General features: G+C 38.5%; 1 protein-coding gene across 3 annotated transcripts in view; it reads right to left on the bottom strand.

Moving 5' to 3' along the window:
* NSD1 (nuclear receptor binding SET domain protein 1) overlaps positions 1-18,214 on the bottom strand; it is a 133,510-nt gene that overhangs the window by 22,196 nt on the left and 93,100 nt on the right. For all 3 annotated transcript variants that reach the window (XM_005865499.2, XM_005865500.2, XM_014539065.1), the window contains 4 exons: positions 15,527-15,727; positions 13,512-13,691; positions 4,019-4,175; positions 1,118-1,323 (listed from right to left, as the gene is read on the bottom strand). In XM_005865499.2, the coding sequence (XP_005865561.1) occupies positions 1,118-1,323; positions 4,019-4,175; positions 13,512-13,691; positions 15,527-15,727 (744 nt within the window). The remainder of the gene's footprint in view (positions 1-1,117; positions 1,324-4,018; positions 4,176-13,511; positions 13,692-15,526; positions 15,728-18,214) is intronic.

Raw genomic sequence — 18,214 nt, forward strand, 5'->3', positions numbered from 1 at the left:
GCCAGCCTGGGTGAGGGGCTGATGGCTGTTTGCAGGCTGGCCACAACCCCCAGCCACCCAAGCTCCCAGTGGAGGCTGGCTGGAAGCAGGTATCTGGGATTTATTTGTCTTCTATAATTGAAACTTTGTTGCCATAAGCAGAGGCCTCAGCCGGCTCAGGGCTGGCAGGAAGCTTGGCTTCCTCCATCGCCGGGGCAACCAAGCCTCCGGCTTGCTCCAGCTCCTTTGTTGGGTTAATTTGCATATAGTCGCTCTGATTGGCTGGTGGGCGTGGCTTAGGGCATAGCAAAGGTGCGGTCAATTAGCATCTTTGTCTTTTATTAGTGTAGATAGATAGATAACAAGAGATACCTATATTGCCTTTCAAAGAATAGCTAGCGGAAGAAGATAATTATCATTGAGGAGATACCAACTCTATGCCTTGCAGGGTGATTTTTTTATCTCGAATTATCAGACCAACCTTTACTCATTATACAGTAAGAGAAAACTCAGTTAACTCGACCCCTCCTGGCCCCACATGTCCCCAACTCCTTCACTGCTAGGCCAGCTTATATAAAAATCTCTTTTGACACGGAATAATGTGTTGACTTTCACTCTTATTTTACTTCATAATTTTTGGTGAATTTTACTTCTTCCCAGCAAACTAAACATAGAACTGATGAGACAAAAAACCTCCCTGAAGGAAATTCCACTTAAGTAAAGGTTGGATTAAAAAATGAGTTATGGCCCTAGCCATTTTGGCTCATGGATAGAACGTTGGCCTGTAGAATAAAGGGTCTCGGGTTCGATTCCAGTCAAGGGCACGTATCTTGATGCAGGTTCCTCCCCGGCCCCGTAGGAGGCAACCAATCGATGTGATTCTCTCACATCAATGTTTCTCTTTGTCTTTCCCTCTCTTTTTCACTCTATGGAAAAATATCCTCAGGTGAGGATTAACAACAAAGAAAAAAGAGTTAGGAGTGTCAACTTCCCCACAAAATCCTGTAACTACAGCCACAGGGCAGAACACAGTTGCTAATGGAACGTATATGAATTATAACACATAATTGTAACACAGAAGAAATTCTTTGCCAACAAAGGTCTGTGTTGATCTGGGAAATAAAAAAGATATGGTTACCTTTTTTATATGTCCCATCCACTCCTTTGCCCATCTTATCTTTGCTGCTTACATCCCCCTCCATGTAGGGAAAGACTCTGGCCTGGTGAGTCCAGAGATAGTCATTAGACCCAAAGAAGAGCACAGGGAACTCGCCCACATCATGTCTCATCTTATCAATGTTGGAAGGTACAGCTCGAGGATGGCAGATCTCAGCTGGCCACCACCTGGGAAAGGTAAAAACAAAGAAGGAAAACTAAAACACTGCAAAGCACTAGGAAGATAACCTACTTTTTAGGACAGGAATAAAGAATAGCAATGTCTATCTATCCACATTAAAGTCTGATCTTGAGCATTCTTACAATCAAACTAGAAAAAAAAACAAGTAGTATGTGCCAAAAGCCTGAGAACACCCATCTGCACAAATGTGCTTCCATACTCAGACACACTCCCTTATACTCAGTTATTCTACTTCATGGATTATATAACAGAAAATAATTAGAAATATGAACAAAGCCTTATAGAATTCTGATCTAGAAGAATGAAAACCTGAAACAACTTAAATGCTCAACGTTAAGGGAATGACAGAACTATAGTACACTGTCATGAAATATAATTTGGCCTTCAAAAAGAATAGAAAAATGACATCAAGGAATCTGCCCCCCACCCCCCACAACCATCTTAGGAAGACAATTTGACATTAGCTATTAAAGCTAGAAACCCCTACCATGCTATTCTATCCTGAGAATGCCCCAGAGAAGCTCCTGTGCATGTACACTAACATATTAACAAAATGTTCATAGTGCAAACAAGAGAATGGATAAGTGAACCACACAGACAACACTGTATGACTATGTTGTATGAAGGAACTAGAGTACTGTGCTAACAACAATAAATCTCAAGAGAATAGTGAATGAAAAAAAGCAAGGTGCAGGAAAATATAACAATTCCTTAATATAAAGATGTAAAACATGCCAAACAAAATATTATACATATGGCAAATCTATGCAGCAAGGCAAAGGCATGAAAAACACAAAGTGCAGTATGTGGCTATCTCTGTGGATAGGGAGAGAATGAATTCAGAGAGGAAGACTCAAAAGCACCAGTAATGAACTGTTTAACTGGGAGGTACATACACAGGTGTGCCTTTTGTTATTCTTTAAAGTCATTCATGTTACAATACCCTTTTGTACATTCCATGATCAATAAAAATAATTTTAAAAAGAAAAAGCAAGACACAAAAACTGAGGCCCTACCCAGTTTGGTTCAGTGGATAGAGTGCTGGCCTACAGACTGAAGGGTCGCAGGTTTGATTCCAGTCAAGGGCACATGTCTGGGTTGCAAGTTTGCTCCCTAGTAGCAGGTGTACAATAGGCAGCCGATCAATGATTCTCTCTCATCATTGATGTTTCTCTCTCTCTCTCTCTCCCTCTCCCTTTCTGTCTGAAATCAATAAAAATATATTAAAAAAAAAACCAAAAACTGCATATAAATTATAAGTCCAATTATTTTGAGGGTGTATGTATTGATGTGTCTGCAAATAAATATACCAAAATGTTAGCAATGTATCTTCCTTGTTTGTAAATTAATGAATTTCCTACTGAAAATATGTATTTAGTAGAGGCCCAGTGCATGGATTCATGCACCAGTGGAGTCCCTTCCCTGGCCTGCAAGGATCAGGCTGAAACTGCCTCTCCGACATCCCCCGAGGGGTCCCAGATTGCGAGAGGGCACAGGCCACACCGAGGGACCCTACTGGTGCATGATCGGGGCTGGGGAGGGACTGTGGGAGGGCTCCAGGGCGTGTCTGGCCCGTCTGGCCCAGTCCTAATTGGCCCGATCCCAGCAGCAAGCCAACCTACGGGTCAGAGCATCTGCCCCCCTGATGGTTAGTGCACATCATAGCAACTGGTCAAATGGTTGAACAAATGGTTGGACACTTAGCATATGAGGCTTTTATTATATAGGATTCTGATGACTGCAACATATATTCAGTTTTTTCTTTTCTAATGGAAAATGAATGGGGAGGCCTTGCTTAACCAGGGAGATCATTAAAAAATATTAGGGCCTGCCCTAGCCGATTTGGCTCAGAGGACAGAGCATCAGCCTGCAGACTGAAAGGTCCTGGGTTGCAGGCTTGATCCCGGGCCCTGGTTGGGACATATGTGGGAGGTGACCAATCAATGTCTCTCTCTCACATTGATGCTTCTATTTTTCTGTTTTCCCCCCTACCTTTCACTCTCTATAAAAATCAGGATTAATAACAACAACAACAACAAAAATATATATATATATGTATGTATATTAAGGTCCTGGCCCGTGTGTCTCAGTAGGTTGGGCATTGTCCTGTGCACCAAGAGGTTGCCAGTTCGATTCCTGATCAGGGATACATGCCTGGGTTGCAGGTTCGATCACCTGGGGGGTGGCGTTGGCATGTAGAAGGGAGTAGATCCATGTTGCGTTTTCACATCAATATTTCTCTCTCTCTCTCTCTCTCTCTCTCTCTCAAAATCAAGAAACTATTTTTAAAAAGACACAAAAACTCTATGGGAATGGATTTAAAAGAGTACGGGAGAAATGGATTAGTAGTGGAAAGAAATGTGGGGAAATAATGTGTGTGTGTGTGTGTGTGTGTGTATAAAAGTGAAGGGGGGAGGGGAGGAAGAGATTAACCAAAGATGTTATATGCATATGAGAGGCCCGGTGCACAGATTTGGTGGGGTCCCTCAGCCTGGTCTGTGGGGATCCGGCTGAAACTGGCTAACATCCCCCGAGGAGTCCCGGATTACGAGAGGGCACAGGCCAGGCTGAGGGACCCCACCGGGCATCAAATATATATATAAATAAAACACCGTATCTAAGAGATCCCAAGAAACAGGACGATAAAAGAAATGACTGCCTGTCTCCTTCATACTTACTCACCTGTATCGTCCAACCTTTACCCAGACAATTTCCCTGTAATGTGGTTTTTTGCCTGCCTTACAGTCATTGCAATACCAGTTTCCTTCAGGGATATCAATGTTCAGGCATTCCCGATGAAAAGCAGCAGGGCAAGAATCACAGCACAGAAGGCTGCCTCCTGTAAGAATAAAAAAAATTTGGCACTCAGAATCACAAGGCTACATATAAAGACCCAGCTGAAATAGCTTTTGCTCAGTTCCTAACCAATTATTTATCTCTCAGTCAAGGGCCTAGTAATTTAATTAGTTATTCAGAAAGACTTTCCTACAAGGGTGCTCCCTTTCCAATATTCCTGAACCACAACCCTAAAGGCTAGTTAGATCAACAGCAAATAAACATGAGATCTTATTGGCAAAATTAGGTTAAGGCAAACCTCTAAAAGTCTTATGTGTACATACACAATATATATATATTTCTTTATTTTCACTAAAAGACAAAACACTAAACAGAGTATCAATGACAAACAATGACCAGGGTATAAAAAGCACAAGCTTCAACTGCTGTTAGATTTAAGCTCTAAGATCATATGGCCTTGGGGGATTCACTTTTCTTTTTCGTCCCCCCCCTTATTAATTTATTGGGCTAACACTGGTTAACAAAATTATACAGGTTTCAGGTGCACAATTCTACAACACATCATTTGTACACTTTTTTGTGTATTCATCACCCCAAGTCCTGTCTTTGTTGGGAATTCACTTTTCTTGTTGAGCTGTAATTCCTTCAATGATAAGGTGTTTTCTACAATGAACAATAAATAAGCATATCTGTTTGAGTTGTAAGTAAGTGATTAAATTGCCTAGTAGTGTCTGACTTTTAAAATTGCCATTTATTTATTTATTTATTTATTTATTTATTTATTTTTAACGTTTGGCACTTTTATGACACCTATGGCACCTTTTCAAAATCACATTTATAAATGCACAAATGTAACACCTAAGCTAAAAAGGATATAGATTATGATAACATACAATGATCAAAAACAAAAAAACACAATAAAATATAATGATCAAAATATATTGTAAGAGATTAGAGTTATTTCTAATAACTCTACTTTCTTTGTAATGTATAAATAACCAGAACTAGCAGTAGCACTGAAATTTTTATTGGTGACAAAAAGCACAGGTAGTAATGTAGCTTACTGCATAAACTTCAGTTACATATAAGTTTCCCCCTGTCTCCATTCAAGTTTTCAGACAATGTTTATTATATGTATTGCAGTGACAATAAATTTTTACTTCTTAAGGATTTTCACTCAAAGTAACTCAATTTACATACTTGAATCTGAAATCCTCAGGGCTGCAGATAAATAATTTCAGCCTGGCTAGTGGTTCAGTGGTTGAGCACTGACCTATGAACCAGAAGTCACGGTTCAATTCCTGGTTGGGATACATGCCAGGGTTGTGGACTTGATCCTCAGTATGGTGCATGCAGGAGGCAGCCAATCAATGATTCTTTCTCATCATTGATGTTTCTAACTCCCTCTCTCCCCCTCTCCCTTCCTCTCTGAAATCAATAAAGATAAGGCCAAAAAAAAAAAAAAAAAGCCTTATCTTATGCCAGAAAGCGTGACTCAAACATGCCAGGCTCAAACATGTACCTCTTAAGTTTCACCCTAAGGAATTAGTGAGGAATAAAACCTTAGCAAGGTATACATCCACATCCATCGTGGCCTCACTGTGCCTCCTTTACCTCATAAAATCCTACGAGAAACTTAATTTTGTGACACTATTCTTGTACATTTTCCCTCTGTGTTATTTTCCTTTTCTCAACCTAAAGCAGGCTCTTAAAACAAGCTTTAGGGTATTTGTTTTGTTGGGGCCAGGTACATGTGCTTAAGACCCAACTCTTGCTTCACTTATAGAAGTTACCCTTTAATCTATTGTATATGGGAGTTCAAATTCAGAGTGAGATATCATTTGGAAAAGTCTGTTGCTACAAAATAAGTTTGAATAACTTGTTTACTCAATATATATAGCCTGTACTCTATGCTCTGAAACTCATTTATTCTTATGCATTTTGTGGGTGAGTGAAACAATTTTAGCAGGAGACATAAGAATGACATAGTCACATAAGTTTAACTGCCCCAATAATGTAATACCTTCTACAACATTCCTATCTATGCTTTGTTATCTGCTGAGTCACAATATAATAGCATAGTTTGCCAACTACATGGACTGAACAGAAAAACTTTCCTTTTACCAATATGGCATTCATGACACACTGGAAGTATTTCACATACAATAAGTATCTGAATTAGGTGTTCAAAGAAGGATATTTCATAAGACATCTGGACAAAAATACCCAATAAAAATAGTCAAAGGTCAGAGCTGAGAGGAATTAGTTGGCAAGCACATCAGCTTTGCAGGAAGGACATAATGGAATATGAGGAAAGAAATATGCAGGATTAATCTGAGTAGATAGGTGGGAAGCAGGCAGGAGGGTCTATACTGGCAGTAAAGGACATGTATAGGAGAGAAAGGCAGGAAGACAGAAGAGGAAAAACTCATGAACCATCAAAGGAAAGCAAAAGATGAAAAAGTACCATTTGGTGAAAGAGGATAAAAAAAAAATTTAAACACTGCTGAATTCTAGGAATGGATTCCTTCCAATTTAGCAATTTACCATATTATTATCCTAATACTCTGGATAACACCTTCGGTTTTTCCTTACAAAAAACATATTTTTTTTTGTAAAAAAAACATTTGAAAAAAAACAACATTTTTTTTTTTTCTAAGACTTCATTCTCTCCCAGTACTCGAACACCAAGATAATCTTAGATAGTGAGATCAGAAGTTCTCAGGCTTTTTTGCATCAGCACTTTATACTAAGAAAACAAAGGAGATTCCCAAAGACTATCGTTTATGTGGGCTAAAAATATTGATATTTAGCAAACAGAAACTGAAATAAAAAAATTTAGTATTAATTCATTTTTATTAACAACAAATCTATTATGTTAACATAAATAACATTATCTATTTTATGTATTTTCCAAAACAAAAAATTATTAGTGAGCTCAAGGTTTTACATTTTTACAAATATTAAAATTAAATGTTGTAATATGTTGTTTGGATGATGTCCATGAAAAAAAATGATCTCTCAACCTGGCCAGGTGGCTCAGTTGCTTGGAATGTTGTCCCATAGACCTAAAAGATTGTGAGTTCCAATTCCAGTCAGGGCACCTATCATTTGTGGGTTTGGTCCCTAGGCAGGTCATTTATCCGAGGCAACCAAGTGATGTTTCTCTCTCTCACCCCCTCTAAAAATCAATTTAAAACAAAAGTTTATTTTAAAAAAAGAAAAGAAGCCCTAACTGGTTTGGCTCAGTGGATAGAGCGTCAGCCTGCGGACTGAAGGGTCCCAGGTTCGATTCTGGTCAAGGGCATGTACCTGGGTTGTGGGCACATCCCCAGTGGGAGATGTGCAGGAGGCAGCTGATCGATGTTTCTCTCTCATCGATGTTTCTAACTCTCTATCTCTCTCCCTTCCTCTCTGTAAAAAACGAATAAAATATATTTAAAAAACAAAACAAAACAAACAAAAAAATCAATACAATTTGTTAAGGAAAAAAAAATATATATATATATTTAAAAAAGAAAAAAGAAAAAAAGAAAAGAAAATGATCCCTCATAGATAAATAGTTGAAAAAAGGACTACTTTAAAAACTTGCTCAGTAACTGTACATATTCCTTCTTTGGTACTATACACTTAAACTTCAAAGGATAGACTTAATTTGCAATATAAAATCTGAAATCATATCAATAAACTTTTAGTACTAATACATTAAAATTCATCGATCTGTCTTATACTTTGAATGGATCTTTTATATATGCCTGTTTTTTAACATCACACATTGGTTATATGAAAACTGTTGGTTTGCTGAATCAGCTAGATCTGCCCAAAGTTATTCTATTTCATTGTGTAATAACAAATGGTCACATTTTGTTAATATCACCATGATTTCATCAGGAAATACTAGGAAGCTGTTAAGCTCAGGGTGGTAGTTTTCCAAAATTCTAATTTTCACTTAAGAGCTCAAATTTTATGATTGGCAACAATTTCTGTCAGTTGTTTTTCTTTAACTGGCAGGCTTACTTTCATCCATTTTCAAGAAAATGTTTGACAAATAAATATGCAAGTATGAAGAGCCATAGTTTGTCAGTAATACAACTAAAAATGGTTTTCTATGAATAAGGCAGCTAGTTCAGACTGGCATCCTAATTGCATGACTGCTTTTACTTAGACCATTAGTATGAAACATGTGTACTTCCCATTTTATCACATAGAATATTAAAGCAATATTCACTTGAAGGTTGAGATTTAATAAAATATATTTTACTTTTAATCAAGGACAGTCTTAGGTGAAACTTTCATGATTTTTACTGCAAGTATGTGGTAACAAAGAATACAATGAACACTTAGAGTTGTAAAGTTTTGGAGCCATCACCTTGATTTGTGTTAAGGTGCCAGTTTTACCCACCATTGATTTTGCACCATTAGTGAAAATGTCAACAAAGTTAAAAAGGCAAGTAACATCTTCACATTACGACAAAAGAGTTACGATCTCATGGAAGCCATGTAAAGGGTATCTAGGCACTCCCTGCTTCTCAGGGATACTAGGTATACTGGTTAATAACGGCGGATTTTGTAATCAAAGAAAACACGTTAATTTCAAGAGAAACATCAAAAGTGCTTTATTCAAAGTAATGTCCATCGCTAGCTACACATTTCCCCCATCTTTCAGGTAATTTGTGGATACCGTCCCAATAGAACATTTCTTGTTTTGAGGCAAACCATTCATAGACCCAATTTTCCACTTCTTCGTATGTTTTGAAGCGCATGTGACATGGATCAGAACAAGTGGTAATCTGAAGGAGCCAGGTCTGGTCAATACAGCGGGTGGGTTAAACGTGTCTTTAACTAGTTTTGAAGTGTGTGATGGTGTGTCATCATGAAGCAAAATTACTTTGCCGTGTCTTCTGGCACATTCTGGTCATTTCATGATCAAAGCGTGGTTCAAACTGATTATTTATTGTAGGTATTAACGGTTTCATCTGTTTTAGAAGCTCATAATACATCACACCTACCTGATCCCACCAAACGCAGAGCATTGTCTTCTTTCTGAAGCGATTTGGCCTTGCAGTCGATGTTAATGGTTGACCTGGAATAACACATGATTTTGTCCATTTGGTATTCTCAAAATAAATCCACTTTTCATCGCCAGTCACAATTTGATGCAAAAAAGACTTTCTTTCGTGCCGTTGAAGCAACATTTTACTGATGACTTTTCGGTTTTCCATTTGTCTTTCGTTCAGTTGATGTGGCCCCCATTTTCCTTCCTTTAAAATCTTTCCCATTGCTTGTAAATGATCGGAATTTGTTTGCTGAGCAACGTTTAATCTTTCTGCAAGTTGTTTTTGAGTTTGACAAGCATCTTGATCCAATAATGCTTGTAATTGTTGGTCTTCAAACTTTTTCGGTTGACCTGGACATTCTTTGTCTTTCACATTGAAATCATCACTTTTAAAGCGTTTAAACCAGCGTTCACAAGTATCTTGAGATGGAGCATGTTCACCATAAGCTTCCCGAAGTATACAATAACTTTTTCTTCAAAATAAAGTAATAAATTAAAACTTCCTGCAAATGCTCTTTTTTTGGGCACAAAATTAGACATTTTTAAGCATAAAAATATCTATGATGTTAACACCTTCAGAAAATTTGACATATGAAGGTTTTTAAAAAATATATTTTATTGATTTTGTACAGAGAGGAAGGAAGAGAGATGGAGAGTTAGAAATATCAATGAGAGAGAAACATCGATTAGCTGCCTCTTGCACATCTCCTACTGGGGATGTGCCCGCAACCCAGGTACATGCCCTTGACCGGAATCAAACCCGGGACCTTTCAGTCCGCAGGCCGACGCTCTATCCACTGAGCCAAACCGGTTTCAGCTGACATATGAAGTTTTGAAGCTTGCTGTCAATACAACCAAATAGCATACATATCAAATTGCATACTTATCAACGTATGTGTAACTCTGTCTATTGTAAAAAAAAAAATCCGCATTATTAACTGGCACACCTAGTACATGGATCACACTTTGAGAGCTGCTGCTGCAACTACTAGGTTTCTTGGGCACTCATAATTATGGAACTCGATAGCTTTTCAGAGTCCAACCATTCCATCAGCTAGGATTGGCATTATATGGGCACTTCTATTGTGAAACCAATTTCCATTCATTTCATCATACTCTGAAATTAAAAAAAAACACAACCTAGCCCTGGCCCGGTGGTTCGGTTGGAGTGTCATCCCATACACCAAAAGGTTGCAAGTTCAATCCCTGGTTAGAGCTTGTTTGGGAGGCAACCAAACCAATCAATGTTTCTCTCTCACATCGATGGTTTTCTCTGTCCCCCCCGCCCCATCTCTCTCTAAAAAAATCAGTAAAGACATATCCTCAGGTGAGGATTAAAAAAAAATTATTTTTTTAAGTCTAATGCAGAAACTATTTCATCTTCCCAAGTTCAAGAAACATGAAAAAGTTGGAGCCTGCACTTCAGCATCCCAGATACATGTTTACATTCTATGGGGTGAATTACAGAATGTTATATTTAAATGCTATTAAATACCAAAATTCTGTCTTTAACTTTATTTAAACAAAAGAAAGGTGATTAATAATAGGCAGCAGTTTTCACCACAAGACAGTTTTATATTATAAGAACAAAAAAGAATGTATAATTCATAAAGTTTTATACAGGACAATAACAAAGCTAACATAGTCCTCTTTGTGCATTGAAACATTGCTAACTACACCAAAGCTCCACTTTCTACACATATTAACTGCACTTAATATTCTACTTTACTTATTACATATTAACATCATAATCTGAGGATACCAACTATGTCCTGATCCAAACCCTAATCAATAGATGGAGTTTTAACTTCAATTGTCATGTCAGATAAATCTTGAGAGCGAAAGAAAAATTCCACTTTTTGTTGGCTTTAGCACTATTTTTGTTGTTTAATCCTAACCTGAGGACATTTTTTCCATTGCTTTTCAAAGGGGGGGGGGAGAGACAATGAGTGCTCCTGGACACAGAGGTCATATAAGCAACAACAGGTATTAAAAGGAGAGAGGAGAGGAGAGGAGAGGAGAGGAGAGGAGAGGCGAGGCAAGAAACATTGATGTAAGAGAGACACATCGATTGGTTGCCTCCCCACATGCGCCCCAAATGGGGACCAGCTATTGAATCTGCAACCCAGATATGTGCCCTTGGCTGGGAATCGAACCAGAGAGAGACCCTTGGGTGCACCAGCCAACACTCTAACCACTGAACCACAATGGCCAGGGCAGCATTATTTAGCATACCCAAATTTCTCAAAGGTGATTCTCATTAAATTATACATGTTCCTTGTTTTTTAAAAACTAGTCCATCAACATGTTTATAACCAGCCAAGTTTTCATAAAATTGCATCACCAATCCTATATAATAATAGCCTGATATGCAAATTTTCCTTGGGCAGTCATTCCACCGAGAGTTCGCAGCTTGCTATGATGTGCGCAGACCACCATGGGGTGGCGCGGAACATGGCGGGAGCAAGCAGGGCCCAATCGCCGCCCGGCTCCCAGGTGCTGAGGGAGCGAGGTGGAGGGGGCCCAGCCCTGACTGATCACACCACAGGTGGGATGGTGGAGCAGGTGAGGTGGGGGTGCCAGGCCAAGGAGGGGCTGCGAGGCTGGGGCCCAATCTCTGCAGGCCACCCCGAGGAACCCTACCTGTGCACAAATTTGTGCACCGGGCCTCTAGTAAGTAGATATTCAAAAAATGAAGTTAGGGTAATTGTTCCCAAAAAGTTACTAATTAACAAATTTTAGACAATTTAAAAAGGAATGAGAAAACTGGGTAAGAAAACTGGTGCCATCCTCAACACCAGAAGACAGTGGAGCAATGTCCACACTAGTCTTAAAACACACACACACACACACACACACACACAGCCTAAACATTTATAATAAGCCAGCATGTGCTTCTAGTACAAAGGTAAAGTAACCCAAAATGTGCTTCTAGTACACAGGTAAATGCCAAACAGCCTCAAATAGAGAATTATAGTACCTGTGGGTGCTTCTTAGACAATCAGAAAATCAAGAGAAAAATTCAGAACAATAATCACTACAGTAAGTGGACCAGCAATGAATACTAAATCCTCCACTTAACTAGCAAAAATCAGAAAAAGAAACTGTATAAGGATAATATTGACTCTGTTCTAGAAGAGAAATGTTTTTAAATTGAATATATATAAAAAGATATAAAATTAGTTTTTCCTCCACTTTATAAGACCTTTTAGTAACATATTAATATCCCTAATAGTAAGGAAATTCATAAATTTCTCCACTTTCCCTTTGTTTCTTCCATTTAAATTCATGTAAAAATTTAAAAAACACACAATTATACCATGATATCATCTTCTAGAATGGCTTCTATTGAGTTATATACACATATCTGGAGTAATATCACTTAATATTAAACAATTTTTTTTTTTGATGGTGAGACTCAGATTTGGGGTTTGTTCGCTCATTCTTTTTTCTTTTTCTCTTCTTCATTTTCCAGCTTTATTGAGATATAGTTTACATATAACATTGAATAAGTTTAAAGTATACAGCATAATGACCTGATATATGTATATATTGTGAAAAGATTACCACAATAAGATTAGGTAACACATCCATCACAGTTACAATTTCTTTTTTTTTTTGGTGGTGAGAACTTTTAAGATCTATTATCTTAACTTTCAAATATATAATACAGTGTTGTTAACTATAGTCACCAAGCTGTTCATTATATCCCCCCAAATTATTTGTAGTATAATTGGAAGTTTGTACCATTTGACATCACCTCATTTCCCAAGAGTGATTCTGTCTCCTTTTTCCTGTCTTTTTCTTTAGTGCTTTAATTTTTTAACATTTTGATAAAAATCAAGTCATTATTCAAAATAAAAACAAAACCTCTCCTTAAGGGGGAACAAAACCAAGTTTGAAAGTTCTGCTATGTTATCACTAATTCAGGACATCAATTCCCAATATTTCTTGTAGTGGCGATGTGAAGAAAATTTTTTGTTGCAATTAAAGTATTATATTAATCTACCATGGCTGAGTGGCTCAGTTGGGTGGAGCATCGTCCCATAAACAAAAAGGCCGTGGGTCTGATTTCTGGTCAGGACACATACCTACGTTTTGGGTTTGATTCCTGGCTGGGGAGTGTACAGGAGGCAATTGATGTTTCTCTCTCATATTGGTGTTTCTCTCTTTCCCCCACCTCCCCACCTTCCTCTTTTTCTCAAATCAATGCAAACATATCTTCTGTTGAGGATTTAAAAGTGTGTATGTACACACACACACACACACACACAGTACTAATTTCTTTTTAGACTATTCATACATCAAGAAATTATGTCTTACCTTCCGAGCATACAAAACACCAGCTAACGTTAACATGCTCATGATTTCGGCAGCCTCGCCTGGGTGTAAAGTGATTTGGGCAGATGATACTATTAGAAGCAAGTATTTTTGACCCAGCAGCCAGACAAAAGTCATTGGCATGGTATGCCACAGGGCAGCGGACACATCGCATCAGACGACCTAAAACCATGAGAATCAAGAAAATGAGGGAGGAGCAAAAAAACACATGAAGAGAATAAATACTTAAAATGTGCATTATTCAAGCTTATTTGCTAGAACTGAGAAAATGTCACAGATAAAAGGAAGCACTTCTAGGGCAGGTGATCTTTAACAACCAATTCACTAAGAAAAGCTCAGGTGGGAGCTATGTGACTTCAATATAAGAAGTCAGATCCCACAACTGTAAGTGAGCCTGCCTCACCAAGGAAAGCCCTTTTCAAACCACTGCCCTGACTCCGAGGAAACCTGAAATCACCAGCGAACTAAATGGGACGTGGGGATGTGAACTATCAGAATAAAAGGAAGACTCTTGCTTGCTTTTGTTACCTGGTGCTGTGATTCTTGAATGAACTCCTCCACCCCTTCTAGATGAACTATATCCTCTAAATACTTCACCAACTAAAAACCATTACCAAACCTACTAAATGTAATCTACAATAACAACTGAAAACAGGAAGGTACCTGATGGTTAAACTGCAAATTTGATCAAGCAAGTTAAATTATTATGCTTAAGACTAATGAGATCTACAGGGCCTGGAAATCAACTTACCAAAGGTATTGCCAGTCTGCTTAAAAGATTGATTTTTTTTTTTAAAAAAAAGGCAAGACTGCCCTGGCCAGTGTGCAACCAAGGTACCTGAAATTGAACCTGGTTCCCCTGCAGGAGGCAACCATTGGATGTGTCTTTCAGTCTCTCCCTCCCCCTTCCACTACTCTTTCTAAAACTCAATGGAAAAAATATTCTCGGGTGAGGATTAACAACAACAACAAAAAAAGACAACCAGTAAGAGACCCACTATTACTGAACAGAAACAAATGATTGTTTTCCCAGTAGGAACAGATTTAAAAACTTGAGTTATCGCCCTGGCTGGTTTGTTCAGTGCTTAGAGCATCAGCTCTCAGACTGAAGGAACGTAGGTAGGGTACCATTCCCAGTAAAGGGCATATACCTTGGTTGTGGATTCGATCCCAGGCCCTGGTCAGGACGGGTACAGAAGGCAACCAATCAATGTGTCTCTCTCACACTGATGTTTCTCTCTCTCTGTTCCCCTCCCTTCCACTCTTTAAAAAAAAAAAAAAAATTAATGGGAAAAATATCCTCTGGTGAGGATTAACAAAAACAAAACAAACCCTAGCCAGTTTTGCTCAGTGGATAGAGCGTCAGCCTAGAGACTGAAGGGTTCTGGGTTTGATTCTGGTCAAGGGCACATGCCTGGGTTGTGGGCTCGATCCCCAGTAGGGGGCGTGCAGAAGGAAGCTGATCAGTGATTCTCTCTCATCATTAATGTTTCTACCTCCCTCTCCCTTCCTCTCTGAAATCAATAAAAAAAGCTCTTGAGTTATATATATCCACATATAGTTTTAGAAACCTCAGTTTTCCACCTATGAAGCAGAAAAAGGCTTTCAAGATAGGTGTTCCCATTAAAAAACAAACAAAAGCAAATCAACACAAAACAAAAACCTCAATTCTGACCTACATGCATGTCTAAATGATATCACATCTGACAAGTGCAGATATAAAGGTTCCTCAGGAGAATAGACTATGGTCTAACGGAGTAGGTAAGGGGATAAAGACACAAAATCCAATATTTAAAACAACCACATAATGTTAGCACTCCATAGAATACAATGTGATGGCTATTTAACTAATCCATTACTCTCTTGTCTCTCACATAAAATACTGGTACTCTGACAAAAGTTAGATAGGTCATGAAGCGACATGCCACATGGCATCTGGAAACATCCATTGCCAATGAAACTGAGATTTTACAATTAGATCGGTTCACAACCCATACCTTTAGATGCAGAAACACTGGCTGGATTAGCAGCATGGCAGGTTATACAGATGTGGAGGGAGCACCGAAAGCCCTTGTTCTGCATGACAGTGGGTGGGTACTTCTGGACACACTCTTCATGATAAAACTTTCCACACAAGGGCAGAAGGCACCTTTTAACATCTTCCCCACTCTGTTTACATACAAAACAGGTATGGATTCCTAGGAAAAGAGGAAAAAGGTAACAAATTAATACCAATTCAAGAATTCACCCAATGCTAAACCATTAGCTGAAAATTTAGTGAATACACAATTCTGCATCACATTCCACCTGGGGATGGGGGAGGTGTTGGGTGTAGGATGTGTTCCCACCTAACCAGGCAATTTTGCAACAACAACTGGCTGTCCTATAATTCAACTCGATTCTGACAATATCTACCTGGAGATAACATCAGATCCCATAGGTTAAAGGCTCAGTCCTACAAAACTGTCATGTACGTGCCCCCCTTCAGACACCAATTGCTGAGTTCAGGTCGTCACCTGTACCTCTGAACAACTAATTATAAATCAGAGGGTTCCCATGATCCCCCTTCTTGAGTTCAATTAATTTGCTAGAGCAGCTCACAGGATTCAGGGAAACATGGTTCTTACTGGGGGTGTCCATTAAAGGCAAAAGTCTGTTATATAATAAAGTAGGTTTTCCGAATGCATGTGTTAAAAAATTGACAAATGTTAGTTTACCTGTTTTTACTTATGTAGACATGTTTGTGTAATTAAAATTAAATATGTATGAAAAGTTTAATTTCACAGAAAAGTTTGCTATATGTATGACTGTAATTTTAAATTTATACTGAATAGGTCTAGTAAATGTGTGCATTCAACAGTCACTGCTAGTAAACAACTGCATATACTAGGGCTTAACTCAAGTTGGAACATCAGACATTAAACCTGCTGCAGAGCCAGGCATGTATGGAAGGCAACCAATTGATGTGTTCCTCTCACACAGATGTCTCTGTCCCCCGTCCCTTCCCTTCCACTCTCTCTAAGAAAATAAAAATAAAAATAAAAAATCAGTGGAAATATCCTCAGGTGAGGATTAACAACAACAAAACAAAACTGCTGCAGAAAGTCATATCACAGATAACAGAACCAGAACCAATTATCGTTTAAGTTGCGGTGTGATCACGTGCTAATCATTCCCCAAACATTGTTTACAAGCGGTGACTCTTGGATTTAAATATGTAGACTATAATTGTAGATATATAATATTTATTTATGTCAGCAAAATTACTACAGTGGTTTTTTCCAACATATGGTCTATTTGCTAAAATTTGTTTAAAATAACAGTAAATTAATAACAACAACAAAATAACCTGTTAATATAATTATAAGCACATCTTGGTTAAAAGCATTTTAAAATTAACAGGCTGCTAATTTTCACATATGACAAATGGACCTGAAATTTAGTCCCTTAAATCTAAAATCTGTTAAATCGAGGTCCGAAAAATCGAGGGTTTACTGTAACTCAGGAACAGCTAGATGGAAGAGCTGCATAGGGCAAGGTATGGGGAAAGGGCTCAGAGATTCCATGTTCTTTCTAAGCACACCACTCTCCCAGAATCTCCACATGTTCACCAACCCAGAAGCTCTCTGAGCTCCATTCTTTTGGGTTTTGATGGAGATTCATTCCGTAAGCATGATTGGAGACAGTTTCAACCTCCAGCCCCTATCCCCTCCTTTGAAGTCAGGGAGGTAGGACTGAAAGTTCTAACCCTCTAGTCACAAGGTTGGTTCTTTATTTTTGAATTGACTTTTAGAGAGAGAGAGGGAGAGGGTGAGAGTGAAACATAGATTGTCTGCCCCCCTGCTTGCCCCCTAAGGGGGATGCCTGCAATTGGGGCATGTACCCTGACTGGGAATTAACAGTCCTCCAGTGCACCGAGGTTTCAATTCCCAACCAAATGAGCCACAACAGCCATGGCAAAGAAGGTTTAGGCAATCAGGCCCCATCCTAAAATGGGTCCAAAGTCACCTCATTAACATAACAAAAGACATACAAATGACATCTTTATCACTACTATCACTTAGGAAATTCCAAGGATTTCAGGAGCTCTGTGCCATAAACTAAACAAAGACCAAATACTCATTTATTATAAATCACAGTATCACAGTAAGGAACTTTATAATAGACTAATCAGGCTCACAACATGACTAACTCAATCTTAATATTACTATTAAGGGGTAAACTCTGACAATACATGCTTGCTGACATAAATAGGAAGTAATAGGAAGTACACATCACCTTGCCGAAAGAAAACTGACCTGAAACTAACCCAGTCTTTAGATCTAACTACAAGTTTCCAGGAAATACGGAGGAAAGTTAAAGGGACACCTCAAAGATGGAATCAATCAAATTTAGAATGTGGAAAAGTTAGTAGAACAAATGACCAGTCTCAACAAATAAATGACAATGAAAAAAATAGAGTGAGCAAGAAGACAAACAAAAGGCCAACAGATATATGAAAAAAATGTTCAATCTCACTAGCTATTAGAGAAATGCAAATCAAAACTACAATGAGAGCCCCGGCTGTTGTGATTAAGTGGTTAGAGTGTTGGCCCACACACCAAAGGGTCTCAAGTTTGATTCCAGATTAAGGGCATGTACCCAAGTAGAAGGTTCACCACCCCCCCCCCCCCCCCCCCCCCCCC

Source organism: Myotis brandtii, unplaced genomic scaffold, assembly GCF_000412655.1.
Source record: "Myotis brandtii unplaced genomic scaffold, ASM41265v1 scaffold208, whole genome shotgun sequence".
In the NCBI taxonomy this organism is placed as follows: Eukaryota; Metazoa; Chordata; class Mammalia; order Chiroptera; family Vespertilionidae; genus Myotis; species Myotis brandtii.